At 46.9% G+C, this 21,460-nt stretch overlaps 1 protein-coding gene and 1 long non-coding RNA gene across 7 annotated transcripts in view; one reads left to right on the forward strand and one right to left on the reverse strand.

Annotated features, from left to right (window-relative positions):
* Positions 1-21,460, forward strand: part of LOC135916647 (uncharacterized) — a 465,480-nt gene that overhangs the window by 380,864 nt on the left and 63,156 nt on the right. The window lies entirely within an intron of this gene.
* The window catches only part of LOC135916660 (MFS-type transporter SLC18B1-like), a 51,751-nt gene continuing 36,087 nt past the window's right edge, over positions 5,797-21,460 (reverse strand). The window contains exons 9-14 of the mRNA XM_065450102.2: positions 20,540-20,638; positions 18,843-18,931; positions 9,848-9,943; positions 7,976-8,050; positions 7,446-7,539; positions 5,797-6,067 (exon numbers count right to left, since the gene is read on the reverse strand). Coding sequence (XP_065306174.2) covers positions 5,975-6,067; positions 7,446-7,539; positions 7,976-8,050; positions 9,848-9,943; positions 18,843-18,931; positions 20,540-20,638 — 546 coding nt within the window. The 3' untranslated portion in view covers positions 5,797-5,974. The remainder of the gene's footprint in view (positions 6,068-7,445; positions 7,540-7,975; positions 8,051-9,847; positions 9,944-18,842; positions 18,932-20,539; positions 20,639-21,460) is intronic.

Genomic DNA, 21,460 nt, shown 5'->3' on the forward strand with positions numbered 1-21,460 from the left:
CGACGAAGACGACGAAGAAACCGTCTCGACGACCTAATGACGACACGCCGCCGTCCCGACGAAGTCAGGAAGCCAAGACTACACCGACGAAAGACGACTTGACGAAGCGACGTTCCAGCTTCAGTTCAACACGACGCAGCCGTGATCCGACGCCACGACCAAACTGCAACGCCAGACAAAGAACCACCGACCTTGACGTGCTTCTCGACGGCCACGCAGTCACTGCCTTAGTCGACACAGGGGCCGATTACTCTGTAATGAGTGGACGCATCGCCGCCCAGTTGAAGAAGGTTAAGACTGCATGGGAGGGCCCCCAAATTCGGACCGCTGGAGGGCACCTCATTACGCCGACTGGAATCTGCACGGCAAGAATTACCATTCATGACCGGACTTACCCTGCCACCTTCGTTATCCTGCAACAGTGTTCACGAGACGTCATTCTCGGCATGGACTTCCTGAACCAACACGGCGCTATCATCGACCTGAAGTCGCAGTCAATAACGCTGTCGGAAGATCAAGCGATACCATCGGAGCGCCCTTGTAGCCACCACGCCTTGAGTGTGCTCGAAGATCAAGTGAGCATCCCGCCTCGCTCCAGCATCGTTATTTCGGTCGGCACCGAAACACCCGCTGACGTAGAAGGCGTCATCGAAGGCGACCAACGTCTACTACTCGACCGTGAAATTTGCGTCGCAAGAGGGATCGCTCGACTGCACGGAGGAAACACGAGAGTGTTGCTGACAAACTTCAGCCAGGAGTTCAAGCACATCAACAAGGGCACGACGATCGCATTCATCGAGGAAATACAGGAAACCAGCGATGCCTTCGTCCTCTCGGATTCTGTCGCATCTACCCCGACGACTGTAGTTCCCGAGCCAGACGTCAACATAAATCCAAGTCTCCCCGTGATTAAGCAGCAACAGCTCAGAAGTCTGCTTCGACGATACAAAGACTGCTTTTCGACGTCATCAAGGATTCGACAAACACCAGTCGCAAAGCATCGCATAATCACCGAAGAGAGCGCTCGACCACTACGCCAGAGCCCTTACCGAGTTTCGACGCGAGAACGCGAAGCTATAAGACAACAAGTCGACGAAATGCTGCGCGACGACATCATCCAGCCGTCGAAAAGCCCGTGGGCGTCTCCAGTTGTTTTAGTGAAGAAAAAGGACGGAACCCTACGTTTCTGCGTCGATTATCGTCGACTGAACAAAATCACGAAGAAAGACGTATACCCCCTCCCACGGATAGACGACGCATTAGATCGGCTCTGCAACGCTAAATACTTCTCATCGATGGACCTCAAGTCTGGCTACTGGCAAATAGAAGTCGACGAAAGGGATCGCGAAAAGACCGCCTTCATCACGCCAGACGGCCTCTATGAATTCAAGGTTATGCCGTTTGGACTGTGCTCGGCGCCTGCAACGTTCCAGCGCGTGATGGACACGGTTTTAGCAGGATTGAAGTGGCAGACCTGTCTTGTTTACTTGGATGACGTCGTCGTCTTCGCCGGAAATTTCGACGATCACCTTAAGCGGCTTGCGACAGTATTAGAGGCCATCAAGTCATCAGGGCTCACCCTGAAGCCGGAAAAGTGTCATTTCGCTTACGATGAGCTTCTATTCCTAGGCCATGTCATCAGCAAATCTGGAGTACGCCCCGACCCGCAGAAGACAGCTGCCATCGCAAAGTTCCCGCAGCCAATCGACAAGAAGGCAGTGCGCAGATTCCTTGGCATGTGTGCCTACTATAGGCGCTTTGTCAAGGACTTTTCACGCATCGCTGAGCCGCTGACGCAGCTAACTAAATGCGACGTCGAGTTCAAGTGGGAAACGCCGCAGGCCGAGGCATTTCAAGAACTCAAACGACGCATGCAGTCGCCGCCCGTACTTGCGCACTTCGACGAACACGCCGATACCGAAATCCACACTGACGCCAGTAGCCTAGGCCTCGGCGCCGTCCTGGTCCAGAGAAAAGATGGACATGAACACGTGATAGCTTACGCTAGCCGGTCGTTGTCAAAAGCGGAAGGCAATTATTCTACAACCGAAAAGGAATGCCTCGCCATCGTTTGGGCTACAGCGAAATTTCGCCCTTACCTATATGGCAGGCCATTCAAAGTCGTCAGCGACCATCACGCCTTGTGTTGGCTAGCGAATTTAAAGGATCCCTCAGGACGGCTGGCACGGTGGAGCCTCAGACTACAAGAATACGACATCACCGTAACATACAAGTCCGGACGAAAACACTCAGATGCCGATTGCCTATCCCGCGCCCCCATTGACCCGCCGCCGCAAGATGACGAGGATGACGACGCCTTCCTTGGAATAATAAGCGCGGAAGACTTCGCCGAACAACAACGAGCGGACCCGGAACTTAAAGGCCTCGTCGATTATTTGGAAGGGCACACCGACGTTGTCCCCAGGGCATTTAAGCGCGGATTATCTTCCTTCACGCTTCAAGACAGTCTACTCGTGAAGAAGAACTTCTCGCCAGTCCGCGCCAATTACCTTCTTGTTGTCCCGTCAGGACTTCGTCCAGAAGTATTGCATGCCCTACATGACGATCCGACCGCTGGACACCTCGGATTTTCCCGGACACTATCAAGGATACAAGAAAAGTATTATTGGCCGCGCCTGACCGCCGACGTCGCCCGTTATGTCAGAACATGCCGAGACTGTCAGCGACGCAAGACACCGCCGACAAGGCCAGCCGGATTACTACAGCCAATCGAGCCTCCTTGCCGACCATTCCAGCAGATCGGGATGGACTTGCTGGGACCCTTTCCGACGTCAATAACCGGAAATAAGTGGATCGTCGTGGCTACGGACTACCTCACCCGCTTCGCTGAAACAAAAGCACTGCCGAAAGGTAGCGCAGCCGAAGTGGCGAAATTCTTTATCGAAAACATCCTGCTGCGACATGGCGCCCCAGAAGTCCTCATCACCGACCGAGGAACGGCCTTTACAGCGGAGCTCACCCAAGCCATTCTGAAATACAGTCAGACAAGGCACAGGAGGACAACGGCTTACCACCCGCAGACGAATGGTCTTACGGAGCGGCTGAATAAGACCCTCGCCGACATGCTAGCGATGTACGTCGACGTCGAACACAAGACCTGGGATGCCGTCCTGCCGTACGTAACATTCGCTTATAACACGGCGGTGCAAGAAACAACACAGATCACGCCGTTCAAGTTGGTTTACGGCAGGAACCCGACGACGACGCTCGACGCCATGCTGCCGCACGTAACGGACGAAGAGAATCTTGACGTCGCTACCTATCTCCAGCGCGCCGAAGAAGCCCGACAGCTCGCCCGCCTGCGAATCAAGAACCAGCAGAGGACCGATAGCCGACACTACAATCTCCGACGACGCTTCGTCGAGTACCAGCCCGGCGACCGTGTTTGGGTATGGACCCCTATACGCCGACGAGGACTGAGCGAGAAGCTTTTGCGTCGCTATTTTGGACCGTACAAGATCATCCGACGTATTGGTGCACTGGACTACGAGGTCGTGCCAGACGGCATTTCGCTGTCACAGCGGCGCCGCTCACGACCTGAAATTGTCCACGTTGTGCGGCTCAAGCCGTACCACCAGCGTTGACGAACTTTGGGACTTCGCGTAACTGACCTTTGGACTTTATTTCTTTTCGTTGTTTTGTTACTTATGTTTAATAGGTGTCCCTTTGTGTTTCGCTCTCTTTGCAGCATCGGGACGATGCTTTTTAAGAGGGGGGTATTGACACGTGTATTTATATTTATCGGGCGACCAGGTTTCACCGCCTAACAAATCTTATCGCGCAGCGCGGGACGCGCTTGCATGTATCCGAAGTTTCTGGAAAGTTATCGATGCTTCTATCCGCGTGTCTGTTGTCGCCGAACCTTGTGTTATCAGATTTCATCGCGTGACATGAATGGTGTAGAACTTTGTGGAAGACACGCGGGTCCCATCAGGTAATCTGGAACATTCGACGACTGATCTATAAAAGCCGACGCGCTTGACCCGCTGATCAGATTTTCGACGATCGCCGACCGTGTTCGCCGCTATCGTTGTGCTATAAGTGTAGCCTGTTTTTGTGGGCACAGGTTCGCCCAATAAAAGTTAGTTTTCTCGTTCACAGTATTGCTACTGTGTTATTGCTTCTTTCTTCACCGTCACTACCACGTGACAATATCTTGCAGAAGCTGCTGTGCTCTAGATACGGTGTTTCAATGTCGTTTGCACATTCATATGGCTGTACTAGCCCATAATGCTCTGAGAACTGTTTTGAGACACTGCTGCGTGCACTGCCTTTACATCATTTTTGAAACGCACTGAAGCGTGATGCGATTTGTCGAGAATTTAAATTAGAACTATTATGTCAGCCCTATCCTTCCAAGCCTTGTCAGGCTGTCCTCCCTAGCTGAATGTGCGCCCGGGCACATTCAGATGTCGCAAAATACGTAAGCTCCTCCAGGTATGCAACTGAACGTTTCGGTAGGATTTCTACTGGAGTGCTCTCCCAGAGACATTGGTGGCACAGCGCACATTCCTTTATCTATTAAGTGCAACGCGCTTCGGATGGTATCCCAGTCATCACCAATCGACCAGTAATAAGACCGCAAACTTTCTGCAAACATTTTCTGTGGAGTTATTAGTGCAAAGGGTCAGTATCAGTTTGCCAATACAAAGCAACCAACCGTAACAAAAAGCTCGTGCTGGCTCCGTCGTTAGCCCAAAGAAGCATAACAAATGATTTCCTCTATATGATTCCTTATATGATTTCCCCCAGAATCCCCTTATTATTCGAGATCGCTACATAGAAAGGGCTCCTAATTTGGCAGTTTTGATTCCATGAGGTAGCATGCGAGGCTTTATGGTCGCCTCCGAAGCTCACGTACTGTGTGGTACCTGCTGTGGTTGAAAGGATGTCTCGGATCCGCCGCATTGGCTGTGAGCGGTGCTGGCTAACACCCGTAGATTTGCCCAGTTTTAGCACACGTGCTCAAATACCCAAGAGGGATGCAAATGAACTTTAATGACAAAAATGGCTCAGTGGCTTAAGCAGGGCGATGGCCATTGGTGAGAATTGTAATATAAATAAAGAAATATAGAAGGAACAGCACATTGATGATCTGCCAATCAAACCGGCCTCGCTCGCAGACTCTCATAGAGAATTTATATTTCGCCAGTCGCCGACCTGAGAGGGTGGCGTAGTCCAGTGAATTAACGCCGCATCTCTTCTATTTCTATCTTACTATCGCGAGATCGGGACGATCCCACAATAGGTATCTGACTGTTAGACGAGCGCCGACGTTGCAAGTACTGCATGCCACTGGCGATTACATTGCGTTCGGTTCTCTGCTTTTTTGCTCCTCTTTGTCCAGACGCCGACTCTTATGACATCGTGTTTTTCTTCATTCACAAAGTGGACAGGAGGATGGCCGCCGCGGTAGCTGAATTCGTAAAGCACTGCGCACATAACGCCGTCGATTCGGGTTAGCATCCCTCCTGCGCCAAGGGATTTTTTTTCGTTCACTTGCACTTACTTTTACTTCATTGTTGCGTCTATCTATCTATCTATCTATCTATCTATCTATCTATCTATCTATCTATCTATCTATCTATCTATCTATCTATCTATCTATCTATCTATCTATCTATCTATCTATCTATCTATCTATCTATCTATCTATCTATCTATCTATCTATCTATCTATCTATCTATCTATCTATCTATCTATCTATCTATCTATCTATCTATCTATCTATCTATCACCATCATCATTATCACCATCGTCATACTTCATCATTATCATAACCATCATAATAATCAACACTTAGTGGCCACCTAAAGTGCTAATTAGTGTTGGCACGAGAGCAGTGTGCACTTGCGATTGTGGCATAATGGTTAGAAGATGTTTTGTGTTTGGGGTGGGGGGAGGCGAGGTCCGTCTCCCGCTTTGGAGGCAATATAGAATAGAGGTGGGTGGTCAGCATGTACGCGAATCAGTCGTAACGTCCCACTGCTGCTTGCGTTGCCTGCTGCAGGACGATGCCATCCACTGAATGAATGTAACTGGGGTCTGAAGGACAGAAAAAGAAAAAAAGAGGGAAGAAATAACATACGTGTTACCAGAGAGAGAACGAAGGGAGGTAGGCAAATGGCAGAGATTGCCAGAAACTTCATTTCTAAACACGCCTGATTTTAGGACCTTGCATGGTGCCGACACCGAAAATGCATAATGTAAACACTACTTGTTTTTTTTCTCCTAGCAACAAGAAAAATCAGCGAATGCAAGCGAGGGGAGAGCTTCTACTTAAATAAAGAATAATGCCGCAATCATCCAGGATGACCAAGGTCTCCAGTCGTTGTGTTAGAACGTAATATTAACGCATCGTCCCACATTTCGGTCTTCGTTTATAACGACAAATCTAATCCCCGATTAAGTGACACACTGACCAGTTACGGTTTACACAAAAGAGACAGCAGTCGAAGCGGCCAAAGGACTGCAGAAGTGGATAAATATTGCCAGAATTCCGTCGATCAGGACTTCGAGGGAAGCATACGTTGTGGAGCGTGCGAGAGCGACTATTGCGTCGGAGTGCTGTGCTTAGCGATTGAAACGCGATACTCAGACAGCATGGCGGCCCGTACTTTCTTGTGCCACGGGTGGGCGCTGATGACACTGAGATGACGCAATTTTGTGTCACATAAAAGGGAGAATCTTTTTGAAGCACCTTAACTGCATTCGACCTCCTCAGCAATCACCGGTGGCGCAAAAATCGGTGGCCGACATGCTGTTTGAGTATCGCGTTTCAATCGCTGAGAATTGTACTGACTGTACATCTTCATGCGGCGAAATACACGTAACGCAGACGAGCTCATCTCTTAGCTGCGGGCATCATCAGCAAGAGTTTAAGGTGTGCATGGTAAATGGGATCAATGGAATCTAATTTTTGTGGTTTAAGCCTTGGATTCAAACTCAAAACGTGGAATAAGTTGCAGAATATCAGTACTCTTGCACAAAAGATCAAAAATTGTGAAGGTTGCACATTGGAGCTTTGTCTGCAGGCGTGTGCTAGCCACTCTTTTACGTAGCAAATAATAATCACACCGTAATGTGAAAGGTTGCTGGGAAGGATGTGAAAAAGCAAATTTCGCAATGTTAAGCCTCTTTTCAGCAATTTATATTGATTCTTACTTCAATTGTCTTATGGGAACGTCTGTCTATATAAAGCTAGTCAAAACCACATGCGGATATAGGTTCTCACTTTTATGTCTAGCCGTTTTGCACTGCCGCACGCAACGTAATTGTTATTAATAATTTTTGTGTCGGCGAGCTCCTTTTGCTTATAGCCGATAATTTATTGCTCTAAAAGTTAAAATGTGTAAGCCAGCAACGCAATGTACCGTACGTATCTTTTTTCCATACGTGTGATTTGAAGAGGGAACGTACTCACCCAAAGTACAAGAATTGCGAAAAGGAACATCGACCCATTCCTATATCCAAACCTTTCCACAAGGTATCCAGCAATTGGAGGAGTTATTGTAGCTCTGCAATAAGTAAGACATATTGAGTGCTGAAATTTTATTTAGATATGAGCTGACATATAAGTGTCAATGTTACATCGCTAGAGGAACGTTGAATCAAAGTTTAGCCTGTTGCGAAATTTGATAATGAAGGACATCGATGGCCTTGCGGGCTTCGGGATGGGAACAACCGAAGGCACTGCAAGCTTTACGTGTCATACTCTGAAACGGTGGGTTTAACAAGGCAGAAAACATTCGAATCCTTTTCCACCAGAGCATTTCGCCTGGGCGATGCACTTGCTTGTCAACTGTCTAAGCATACTTCCGCTAGGTAGGCACCACAACAAACATGAATAATGCTCTCATGTAAAGGCACTCATATTTTAGGATGTATATAGGCCGAGAGAGAAAGAGGGGGGAGGCTGAGACACATAACGAACGTAACAAAAAATGGACTCACCCAAGCACAAGACTTGTAATTACGACGGTGGAGACGAAAGATGTTGTTTCTATATCGTTTGGATATCCTCGTACCCTGTAAATTGTTGGTTTTATTGTCACACGCACACACAGATGAGCAATAAAAATTTTAAGCTTTAGGGACACTAAGCATTATTCCATATTTTGTACTGTGATTCCCGTGATGACAGAGGAAGTCATAATAAGCGATTGAGTGTCGGAAGGCGACAAGGACGTCGTCAGTAGTCAAAATAAAATATGCTTCTGCGCGCGTCTCCCCACGCCAGGAAGCGTGGCATGGTTTCCAATTCACTTGCCGGTGAGAAGTCGACGCTTTCTGGTGTCTAGGTCGGTGCACACTGGAGTGCTGACTGAAAAAAGCCGAGACCGAGTTTCGCTAAACGCGCTGATAAGCGTGCTACGGTGTTAACTGAGATAATGGAACGAGTTGTTTATTCTGCTATATATTTTTTATGTTCTCAGCAGCCTCTTGGCACACATGGCACAAGTATACGCTTTCTCTGAAAATGAAATAAGCCATTGTCATGTTAAATGTTGGTGCAGTCAAAGATATCATTACACCGAGCAACCACATGCGCGCTATTGGCTCGCGGCACGCAGCAGTTGATGCGGGCGCCGATGGAGTATACAGCCGTCTCTTCTTATGCTTTGTGTAAGTTAACCGGGGTTCTCCGATTTGGTAGAATGGTGCACTAATGTACAACAAAACGTGGCTTACAATATACAAATTGTCAAGCTCTACCTTCGCTGAAAAAAAATCGCTGGACAACAGTGGCAAAGCATTTGAGCATATGAGGTAAGAAGTTTGCATTCAGACATAGGCGCCATCTTGCGGCGCGGTAATTGCTGTCGAGACTAACGCTCTAGCGGCAGTGCGCATGCGCGTCCCACGTATGTTCCGTCGGGTTACGTCGCCTTCCTTAACGAGGTACGGTGTTCCTCGATAAAACGTTCAACGTGGGCAGCCGCATGTGCAGCTTCATCTGCTCAGTCACATTTGCGCTGCTCTTTCACTGAATGACTGCGGCCGAGCTGGCTCGCGCGTCCGTCGCGAGTCTCCGTTTTTCGGTTATCATGCGGTCTACTGTATACTCTACTACTTTCTGACGCAGAACGCTTTGATTCTCACTGCGGTCTTATGTTATTGGAAGCGCTTTCAATATCAGCTGCCAGTTATTCAAGCATGGTTTTCCATTCGGTGCCCTTTGTCGTGCAGAAGCATTGAAACAGTTTATCGGCACTTTACGAAAGTTGCAGCATCACGTCGTTAGCAAATGTTGGAAGTTCTTCCGACAACATAGCGCCGCAGTAACAAGCAAGCCATTCTGACAGAATCTCAAAACGTGTAAGAGTGGGCAGTAGGCCCTGAGGTAACCGAAGAAATGCAATGCACGACGGACTGCGAGCCAGCTTGGTCTCAACCACTCAGTGAAACAGCCGCGCAGATATGACGGAGCAGAGGAAGTGGCACAGGCGGCTGCCCGTTGATCGTTTAGTCTACCAGCAGCGTGAGTCGTAAACCCGCGGTCCGTAAACTTTTGCTGACGGGAGTAGGTGGTCACTTTCTGTGCAGTGCCCCACCACCTCCCTACATGGTATACAGACATAAAAGCAAAAACTTCTACAGTGACATTTCCATAATTTTGTTACAATTTCCTGTTGCAAAAGACTAGCAGTAGCAGGTCGCTTACTTATTAACCGCCTAACACTGGATGTTTCTTGAGATATTTGCAGATTAAAACACGTTGATGACATCATTCATTCATGGTGTCGCTCATTACCACAAAAACTGACGGCAAGTATCGTCAGTGTCCTAAACATGCTTGAATACCTTCATCGTGATGAAACTTACACAGCGTGTTGTAGTGCGTGACAATAACCGCAAACAAATTGAGCGGCCATGCCTGCCCCCGTGAACACTTGAGAGAGGTATACCATCCACATAGCTCTGAAGAGAGAAAAGAAATAAGTGCAGAAAATTGGCTCTTGACCAAGAACGAATGACTTGCGAGAAAATATTGGGTACTGCAGTCATATTTCCCATCAAGTTCTGAAAGCTATAATGTTTGTGGCATCAGCATGCTGAAATGCAAAATGAAGGTGTAAATCTAGGGAGAATATTTCGTTAGATAACCCCCCAAAATTTACACGTTTTAATGAAACTGTCCTTTTTTATTAATTGGTATTTAGGAATCATAATAACAGAAATTCCAATCACATAAGTGCACTAATGTCATACTAAAACTGAAAGTCAGCTGAGAAACACAGCGACAGAAAGTCCAGTTACATAAGTGCACTAAGGTAAAAACTAAGTCTGGTCCCATAACTGGACTAAAATCAGGGAACATAAGAAAGCACGGATTACAATAATATGAAGGTAGATAAAACCAGGCATTAAATTGGCCAAAGTCAGGCGAGCGAGCGAAGCAACTTTATTAGGAAGTCAGGCAAAAAAAAGATCCATAGAATGCGCTTATCACATTTTAACATTCTACACAATAGTTTCCAAGAATATTGCTCCCTTCTAGAGAGAGAGAGACAGAGAGAAAGCAAGGACAGGAAAGGCGGCGAGGTCAAGCAGAAGAGCACCCGGTTTGCTACCCTACACTGGGGGTGGGGAAAGGGTAATCGAAAGAGAAAAAAAGGGAGAGAGTAAGCACTGAGTGTGTGTGGGAGGGAAACTATACACAGGGACACTATAAACGGTCTCTTAAGCAGGTGCACTTCAAGTATTGCACTAGTGCAGGAATCGCTTTTCGTGCGAGTGATGGGTGTGGCCATGGTCCAAGTATCTTTGACTCGGTGAATGGTCTTGAGTCCAGTCAGTGTAAAGTTGCCCGCAGAGAGAGGCGTTGTACACCGTAGCGAGGGCAGGCACACAAGAGGTGCTCGATAATTGTTTCGCACCCACAGGAGTCGCACACCGGGCTCTGGGCCATTCTCGCACGATAGGGGTATGCGTTCGTGAATGCCACACCCAGCCACAACTGGCACAGCAAGGTTGTTTCACCGGGGGAAAGGCTAGATGGCAGTTGTAGCCGTAGCGTGGGTTCCAGTTTATGTAATCGGCAATTGAAGGCACTTAAAATCCAGAGATCTTGTGACTTTTTGCGTGCAAGTAGGCGAAGTTCCCTGGCAGCGTCCGACCTCGCCAAAGGGGTTGGACGCGTCTGGGTACCTTCGTGGGCAGACCGGGCAGCCTTGTCAGCTAGGTTGTTGCCGTCGATGCCACAGTGACCAGGAATCCATTGAAATATAATGTTGTGCCCTCTTTTCAGAGCATGGTGGTGCACTTCGCTTATGTCAGATATCATCTACTCGTAAGTTCTGTGATGTAATGCAGACTTGATACTGCTAGGAGCTTCCTTAGAATCACAAAAAATTGGAGGACGCTTAAGCTTCGCCTTCAAGAGTGGGACGCGACAGCGTTCCCGTAAACCCGCCAAGGGGTATAAGACAATGCGCTACGGCACAGCGATCACTTACGATGCGCCCCGCATCGGACTTAGCGCCCACCTATCACGCGGTGAGCGTCGAGCAACGCAGCGTTCGGCGCGGCAACGAAACGGGCGCCTGAGCGAACGGAACGAACCAAAGAACTCGGTGTCTCGGAGGGGAAACGATCTACGCCAGCCAAACGTCGTGATCGGCACGGGCAGAGAGATAGATAGTAATCTAAACCGGGAGCACGGCGAAGCGTCGTCAGGGGAGAGGGAGTCCCGCGACGCGCCTGGCAGCGGTCCCAATGCGCGCGCGGCGCGCCTCCTGTCGGGGCAGCGCCGTACATTGAGAGGAGGGGGTCTTCTGTGTTTGCCGCAATATGGCTCTGCGTGTGCGGAAAGCGCAGAAGAAATGCAGCGGTAACGCACTTCGCAACTCGTGTAATTGTGACTTCTGTACGTTACATGTTCATAATTACCGATATACACCGCAGTATAACTTTACACGGCTCGTTTCGAAGGCAACACCGCATTCACTAGAGGCGCGTTTGCACCGCTTGGAAGCATCGAACTCGTGGCTGAGTGGTAGCGTCTCCGTCTCACACTCCGGAGACCCTGGTTCGATTCCCACCGGGCCAATCTTGGAAGTTGCTTTTTATTTATGAAGCGCCTGCCGTGATTTATCGCTCACGGTCAACGCCGCAAACGCCGACACCGCCGCCGACGACACCGGCTTTTCTGCGACACGAGCTCCTTAACGCTATCGCGTTAATACGACCCCTTTCTCTGTTGGCTCTTCGGTGACGTACGTCATAGCGGCATGGAGAGCTAGAAATCTTTGAAGGGCCAGTAACGCTCGCCTTTGCCATGAGTATGTTGGCCAAGGACCTAAGACATTTCTGAGGCTGAATGGCCTGCAATCTAATGCCACTAAATCACGTGCTAAGCATTACCTTTGCTTGTCATGTCGCGTACATTCTACCAGAAGATGCTGTCCGTCGTTATCCGCGTGGCCACAACTCCTTTCCGGACTATCAGCTTTTAAAATTGTATGTAGAAAGTACGTTGCGTACATGGTATCAAGGCGTTGACGGTAAATGAGTGTTCCAAAGGTGGCTGTATCTATCAAATGTGGACGGGGTTTTAAGTTGAAGTGATGGGTCAATGAGAAATTAATATGAATATTTCGAGCTCTGATCAAACCATGTCGCTTTGCAACCACGAGTTGAGATCTGCTTTAGTATGAGCCGCAATTCGCCTTGCGTTATAGGCAGACCATGTGTAGCTTTATTAACATGTGCTTCTCCAGCTACCTTGTCTGCTGCAACATTTCCAGGGATATTGCAGAGGCCAGGTATCTAGTGAAACATTGTTGTGCGATTTTCTTCACTTGGTTTCGTTAGTTCCTTAATGTCTCGTAAACTCATGCCATGTTTCGCGAATGGTTGATGTCCCCATGAAGTGAAGACAAAGCTGCCTGCGAATCACAAAAGATGGCCCATTGTACTACTTTTTGCATTGAATTTGTTTAGCGTAGCAAAGACAATATTGAAAAGAGCTCTGCTGCTGTTGATTACGTCGTGTGAGGTCGCTTAAACGTCTGCATTTGGTTCCATTCTGGAATGACGAAGGCAGCTGTAGAGGAATTCGTTTGGCAAGAACCATCTCTACACGCTTAAATATATCCAGGGTACCGAAAGTACATCTAGCATAACGCTAGCTTTTTTGGGCGCTGGCATAAACGTATCTCGTTTGCAAGTAATGCCTTCAACCGAAAGTTCAATTTTATTTCGATAGAAACTACGTGGACACTGCATGTGCATTTCTGAGGTGGGCGTCACCGTCACCATCGGCGTCGCCGTGAGGTTCCGTATAAAGTCCAAGGGCGATAAAGTCATCGTCACGCGCCGTATGCTGTATGTGCGAGCGAAATCGCACAAGGGTGAGCGGGCAAACGCGGTTCTATCTCGCTACGCAAGCGAGGAACGCGGGCCGGAAGTGTGCCCTCTCCTGTCGCCCACGAGGCAGGGGGTCAGGCGAGGGAGCAGGGTCGTTCTTCTCCGGCGGCCGCTAGGGTACCTCGATGTCCTCCTCCCCCGCCGCTTTATACAGAGTGGAGACAACAGTAGCCATGCCATTGTAGCCTCGCCGTAGGTACGCGTTCCAGGTGCTCTTGCGTCTTGAAAGCAATCTACGACGTAGCCAACATGCGCGTCCGCGCAGACATCATCTTCAAAGCGATCTGCGATGTTTCCAGAGAGCGCGTAGCGCCGGTAACTTCGTAAGCCCTGTGATTTCGACGTTTCGTTCGCTTTACAGCGAGAGTTGCATGAAGTTCAGTTCGCTTGCTGCTTCCGCGATTCCTCACTCCAGCATCTTGACAGCGAGTTTCTGCCCTCATCGAGCGAAATGCGTTCTTGCTTACCTGTGCGCGCGTGAGACAGTGCTTGTCAATTTAGTTAAAACACGTTGGGGGTCTAGTTGGTTTGAGTCTATGATAGAATGTGTAAGCGTGACTGGACACTAACGTAGAAAGAAGTAGGCAGACAATGATAGCGCTGCCTTTGTGTGTCTGTTTTTTCCTACGTCCTCGTTCAGTCACGCTTGCATATTCTATCATTGATTGTTTAGTTATAAGCGAATGTTTACAAGTTTATACGGGTGCTAAAGCTACTATCTTTACTTAGCACAGCTATACAATAATTTGCTATCGCAATCGGTACTTCGCATTTGGGGCGAAACTGAGACTCTCTTTTGATGAGATGTATTTCTGCAGTCGGCGTCGCCGTGAGGTTCCGTATAAAGTCCAAGGGCGATAAAATCGTCGTTGCGCGCCGTATGTTGTATGTGCGAGTGAAAGCACCCGAGGGTGAGCCGGCGAACGCGCCTCCATCTCGCGTACTTGAGCGAGGAACGCAGGCCAGAAGCGTGCCCTCTCCTGTCGCGCACCAGGGGTCAAACGAGGGAGGAGGGGCGTTTTTCTCCGACGGCTGCTAGGGTGACTCGATGCCCTCCTTTCAATGACTATCACCACCATCATCATCATCATCATCATCACCCACTGCTCCGTACAGAGTCGAGACAAGCGCGGCGTCTACTACGGCGTTGGGCACGCGATTGGCGGACGCCGTAGGAACGCGTTGCCGGCGCTCGTGTCTTGGAAGCGATCTGCGACGTGGCCAAAGTGCGAGTCAGCGCGGGCCTCATCTTCAAAGCGATCTGCGATGTTTACTGAGTGCATGCAGGGACGGTAGCTTCGCTTGCGCTGTGCTTTGGACGTTTCGTTCATGTTGAAGCAAAAGATGCACGAGGGTCAATTCGCTTGCTGCTGCCGCGATTCCTGACTCCAGCATTCTGACAGCGAGTTTTCGCGCTCATCGAGTGAGATGTGTTCATGTTTACTTGTGCACGCGTGGCACCATACTTGTCAATTAAGTTGAAACACGTTGGCGGGCTATAGTTGGGCTGAATCTTATAGAATGTGTAAGCGTGACAAAACAAGGTCGTAGAAACAAGCAGACACACAAAGATAGCGCTGTCTTTGTGTGTCTGTTTCTTCTTGCGCCCTCGTTCAGTCACGTTTACAAATTCTGTCATTGTTAATTTAGTTAGTAAGCAAATGTTTACAAGTTTATACGGCCGCTAAACCTACCGTACTTATTTCGCACAGCGATTCACTAATCTGCTATCACAATAGGTGCTTCGTCTCACGGGGAAAACTGCGACTTTCTTTTTTTTTGAGCAACTGGTCACGTTGTGACTCTAGAGCCACCCTGGAGCATATCCTATAGGAATGTACGGCTTTAATACAGGATAACGGGGATGTAGCCTCAAACAGCGACAGCCTCCGCGCGCGCAGGGAGTCTGCGTTGCTCAGCTCGGACCTGCAGCCCCACCTAAATTCGTGATGCGGTGGTAGGTTCTTGTGCACCTAGGTCATTGAATTGATATTTGCCCTGTCTCTCTCAATAAGTGCACCTGCTAGTGGGTGCCTTTTGTGCTGCACTGAAACACGAAAGCTACGCAGTGTCCACAGGTTCCAACCATCCTCACAACAGGAAATGGGAGATGACGTGCCTCTGCAATTACTAAGGAACTTGAGGTTACTGGAGGAATGCCTAAACACAATCTAAGGCCCCTATCTATTAATCATTTGAGTCTCTCTTAAGATTAACGGGAGATTCGATGCAGAACAGCGGAAGAATGTGCTATGTTTTGCTTTATAAGTGCATTATGTACTTTTAGTAAGGAAGAAACTGGCCCTCCCCACCTCGTGCCTGCTACGTAGCGAATAACATTTATTATTGAGTTTATTTGTGCTTCGAGGGCTTTATTGTGAGAGCTCCAAGTAAACTACCTGTCAATAAAGCCCCCCAAAATCTGTGCTGTTTCACTGTGTCTAGTGGTTGACCCTCAAGGCACAGCTGAAAGTCCTTTAGATACCCTCTGGTGAAAGGCAACACAGCCGTCTTACTGTAAGACAGTTCCATTCCTCTTTCCTTTAAGTTTTTGTCCACAATATTTAGGCCTTCCAGCAAAGTTGATTGAACAATGCTGGTACTTGAACCAGAGACCCAAACAAAACATCATACGGATATATAGAGTAGTGTAGTGTAGTTAGAAATCTTCGCGGTAAATCCACCATCACGTAATTAAAGAGAAATGAACTGAAGGCACTGCCTTGTGGAACTCCTTGAATAATATTATGAGAGGAACTTTTTTGCTTCCCTTAATTGAATAAGTATTGATCCGCCATTCAAGAAGTTGGATATGTACCGTAGCACCTTTCCAGTGACTCCCCGTTGTAACAGGCCACACAATATATGAGCATGGCTGACTGTGTCAAAGGCTCGTTTGATGCCTTAAAAAAACCCGCTATTGTGACATTTCCCCTAGCTCGTTCGTGTTGCACATAAGTAACGATATCCAAAATTGCATGCATGGTGCATCACCGCCTTCGAAATCCTGTCATGTGGTCGGGAAGTGCTTCTGTTTGCTCACACCACTATTGCAACCTAAACGGCTCGTGAGACTCAAAGGACGAAAAATTCAAGACAAAGAGCTAAGTGTTTTGCCAGGCTTCAATATAGGTATCACACGTGCCGTTTCCGAAGAGTTCTGGACAGACTCCTTTTTCCACAATTCATTGAGCAAAGTTCAAAATGCCAATCGACCATTAGGTCCCCTGTTTTGCAGGATACGGTATGTAATGAAATCTGAACCTGCAGCAGGCTTTGTCTTACAAGACGCAAGCTCACGTTATAGCTCAATCATAAAGAATTCGTATTCTAATTATGCATGCTGTGACTGAAAACACACAAGAACATATTGTTTTGTCATTTCTACTGAAAACTGAAACTCAGAACTAGTCATAAATATGCTTGTTATGGTTAGATCTTTGCGAAATTCATCAGTTGTCGCTAATTTTGAAGCATCCTTGGCTATTGCGAGAGCATGAAATGGTTGTGTTTGAACAACAGGGCTGCTTAATCTATGAATAATCGCCCATAGGCGTGGCACTTTCGGATCCCGTATGTAAAATAAGGTGATTTGAGGTCTTCAAACTTACGTAGTACAATTAAAGAAATCGTCAAAGTGAAGCATAAAACAAAAAAGATGCACCAATTGAGCGTAAAGCTATTTATAATAATGTATAATTAACTAGCATGAAAAGGCTGAAATTAAGCCCACACGCACTTACTCAACTGCGCGCGCCGGAAGCTGCAGCGGAAGTGTGGCGTTACTCAACAAAAAGCGCCGATCCCCGAAATAGTTGAGTCTAAAGATGTGGTCCGATCCTAAAGGTAGCGCAGGCTAAACAACAATTAAACCATAGGGTACACTCAAGTATCCAAGAAGACCTTGCCATTCTTCGATGTAAGTCATTGTTGGCTCGCCTTTTTTTGTTACAGATTTGATGCAGTGCCCCTATAGCAATACCTCTCAGTCAATGCGCAGTGAATAGTTAACAATTTTCTCACTTGAGGAACACATCGTTTAAATCAATGCACCCGTAGTGGCTTCATGTCACCTATTAAACTTGTCGCGTTAACATAGCATTAATCCGATCAGCAGACTCATCGCAATAATGCAGGAGAAGGGTGTTAATTAAGGGAATGAAGTTGTCTCCTGCGGTATCGCGAAAACGTGGCCGCATCGCCTCATAGCAAGTGCATTTAAAACGTCGAGTGCCCGTCTACGCCAGCAGTTGCCGCAATTTGTAGCTGAACATAGATAATCGAGAACTGCGTTTATCTGCAGCTCCGACGGTGAGCCGCCAGTTTCGGGGAAACCCGCCACGATACCGATTGGCGATGATGTTCTGATGCTCAGCGTGATGTTGCGAGTTCGATTCCCGGTCGTGGCGGTCGCACTTAGAGAGGGCGAAATGCAATAACGATCGTGTAGTGAGATATATGTGCGTGTTTAAGAACTCCAGGTGGTCAAAAAGAATCCGGAGGTCTGCATTATAACGCCTGTCATGACTTCAGATTTGCTTTGCGATGTTGAACCCCATGAATAAATCAATCAACTATAGCGTAGAACTTGATGTGCAACTGCTAAGCAGTGTTTCATTTTTTAGAATTCGTTGGCTTACCAAACTAGGTACACTAGTGTCATGTAACATATGTGGTGATAGAACGAGAAGAAAGGGGGTTCACCGAGGGGCCCGATTCTTATTGATCACATGAGAAGCCAATAAAGACACCAAGGAAAACATTGGGGAAATTAGTTGTACTTACGAATTTAATTAAAGAAATGCGAAGACGTGGCATCGTTCCCCACCTGCGCAAGTTGTTTTTTCATCCACTTTCATTGTCATTAATCTATAATTTCTTGAATTCAATTAGTACGTATAAGTAGTTTCTCCAATGTTTTTCTTGGTGTCTTTGTTTGTTGGCTTCTCATTATATGTGCTGATCGACTTTAAGGAAGGCCTGCCATATGTATTATGGTCGTAATTGCACTAGTGTTGCAATCAAAGTAGTTTCATTATCATGGCTTATTCGACCACTTAGTTAAATCTGCTAAATTATGCGTTCTGATCAATCTAGTCCCCTGAGCAGACGATGGCAATGTAAAAGTTGCTCAGAAAGGGTGCTTTTAGTTGCAGAGAGTATATGTTGATTAGGTTGTGGCACTGGTGCGAATATCTGTTCCAAGTCATGAAAAAGTTTTCTGTGTTAGTACGTATTATTATACCAAGACCGCTCGGCTTTTAATTTTTGAAAGCATTTACGAAATAAATGTACTTGTTTATTTCTCATCTCGAAGTCACGATTGTTGGGAAAACCAGCCATACTTAACACATCAAAGTCTTTTGTTACATAGCATCTGCCATGTCCTTTTTTTTGCTATTAATGTCTTTCAACAGTTAACAAATGACTTTGAAAAAACTTTACTTACGCTTCGGTTGGAATGAAAGGCGCTGGTCCTTGTATAAGAAAAACGAAAACTGTAAGAAATTGTCCCACAAAGGCAAAAAAAGCATCCATCTGGAACAGAAACGCTGGAAAATTATTGGGAATGAAGTTATCTCATTCTATATAGGATTAATTAGTTTCCTTCCTGTTTTTGATACCTGTACTAGAAACGGAAAGCAGATGGTTGCTAATCCACTTCTCTCAACTACTTCGTCAAACTATAAATTCCAATTGCCTGCTAATTACATTTGACGTAAATAAATACATCCAACCTTTTCTTGTTCAAATGGGGGCATTATGCTATAAAAGCAGTGTGACCGAGTTCGCGTATTAGTTGCTGAGATGACGCAATGCACGGTCACTGCTATGTGCCATAAATTAAGGAAATATTTGTCAGTGCAGCATAAATCATACGGATTAAAACAAAGTGTCTTTGTCACAGCTGAGCGCTCAAATGCGCGCTGTTTTAGCCTTAGGATAAAAAAAAAGCTCGAGCCCTTCTGTAGTCAAGAAAGACCGTTCAAGAAAATTTGCGAACGCAAACTCAGTTAATGGTTCTTGATTTGGGGATAATCAGGGGTCTCGGTGAACTACGGGAGAGGCGGAAAAAATGGCTGAGTTTTTATCTAACATTGAAAGCATATTTAGCGCAAGCGCACAAGGACAGAAGGGAGACGACACCACAATGGACAACACAAATCACCACACGCACCTCACCATGGCACTACACAAATCTCCCTCCTGTCCTTGTTCGCTGGCGCCAAATATGCTTTCAATGTCAGCTTACGAACGCGCCCAACAAATGGCAATGCTGAAATTTTTATCTAATTTCTTGATTTGTTTATGTGTCAGATAGTTACGATTATGTTCAACTGCACGAAATTTTGGAAGGCAGGCGGCTTATTGTCTGGACAGTTTAGGTCACTCTTCAAATCAGTTGCCTCCGACGTCAAAGAAATGTACTTTTCACTCAACATGCTAGCTGTCACTTGAACGACTACTTCGCCAGGCCTTTGTATGCTGCAATTTCCCAACCGATTCGTTTATTATGCAGTGTACGTGGTTACGTGTCACATTCGTGTTCTAAATAAAATCGGAGCAATTTATAAACATGCAAGAATAAATATAGTCATTTATGGGAGAATGAATCTCCAATCAAAATGATAACCACAGCAAGTAGCGCACTACAGAGCAGGTGTCTCACTTCTCCTTTCATTCTGCTGCCTCATTCATCATGAGGATTCAGGTTGGAGTGAAATCACTTTTCCCGTGAAGGAGTGGTTAATGAAGCCTAAACGCACAGTGGCGGAAAGCAGTCCATAGATGCAAATATGGAAGATTTTTGTTCATCCACACGCCTACCCTGCTATTATGGCTTTAGAATGGTAACAACAAAACTCCTAGTTATTTACTTTGTGCACTTGAAAAGGCGATTTTTCGTTCGTCTGCACTTCTCCAATACGAAGCGCTGACAAAATAATACAGAAGCGATATTCACATTGCCGCTTTTTGTGACAGGTTTCCTCAACTGCCTAGCTCAACTGCGGAGCTTAACTTGTGTTAAATCTATTTGAACTGTCCCACTCCTCCAACTCCCGCCTCTCCCCACCTCTCTTAGATTTTTTAGACAAGCAAAGCGAATTAAATACATTAGATGGCGTAATCAAAGACACGCTGTACCTTTAGATGACAGAAGAGGCCCAAAAGAAGCGTCGCAATTGTGTAGCTGGCAAACTGAACCATAAAGACGACGCCCAGCTTGGTAGTGTCGAGGCCAAACTGCAAAGGACGACTTCATTATCTAAAGACCTTATCCAATAACATGTTATGGTATTATTGAAGGTCCAATAGCTGCCCATTTGCTGCTTTACACACATGAAGCACTCATCAGTCCCATCAACGAAAAATGTTTCACTTTAAAAGCTATGCTAAGTGATCATCGTCATCATGATCAACTTATTTAAGTCCACGGCACGGCGAATGCCTCTCCCAGCGATCTCAAATCACCCCTGTCTTGAGCCAGCTCACTTCATCTTGTGCGTAAATATTTCCCAAATTCGTCACACCTCCAAATTCTCCGCAATCGTCGACAGTGCTTCGCTAGCCTTGGTACCTATTCCGTAACTCTTATATACCACCGGTTATCTGCCCTACGCGATACATGGCCTGCCTAAGTCCATTGTTCTCCTTTTAATGTCAACTAGAATGCCAGATTCTCTCTAGTTCAAACTGCTGTCTTCCTGTCTCTCAACATTACGCCAAACATTTCTTGCTACATCGCTCATTTTTCAATCCATAACTTCTGAAGTTTCTACCCCATATGCTAGTACCGGTAGAGTCGAATGATTGTACACTTTTGTTTTCAGGTATATGCCTGCCGTGGTTTTATTAGTGGCTATGGTGTTGGGCTGCTAAGCATGAGGTCGCGGGATCGAATTCCCGCCATGGCGGCGGGATTTCGATGGGGGCTAAATGAAGAAACATCCGTCTACTATGATGTTGTTTTTTGTTTTCAGGGATAGCGGTGAGTTGTTGGTCATGATATGGTAATACCTATACATTTTTATAGTTCTGTATATTTTATCCTCGTGATCAAGATCC

The sequence above is a fragment of the Dermacentor albipictus genome, chromosome 5 (assembly GCF_038994185.2).
Source record: "Dermacentor albipictus isolate Rhodes 1998 colony chromosome 5, USDA_Dalb.pri_finalv2, whole genome shotgun sequence".
NCBI lineage: Eukaryota > Metazoa > Arthropoda > Arachnida > Ixodida > Ixodidae > Dermacentor > Dermacentor albipictus.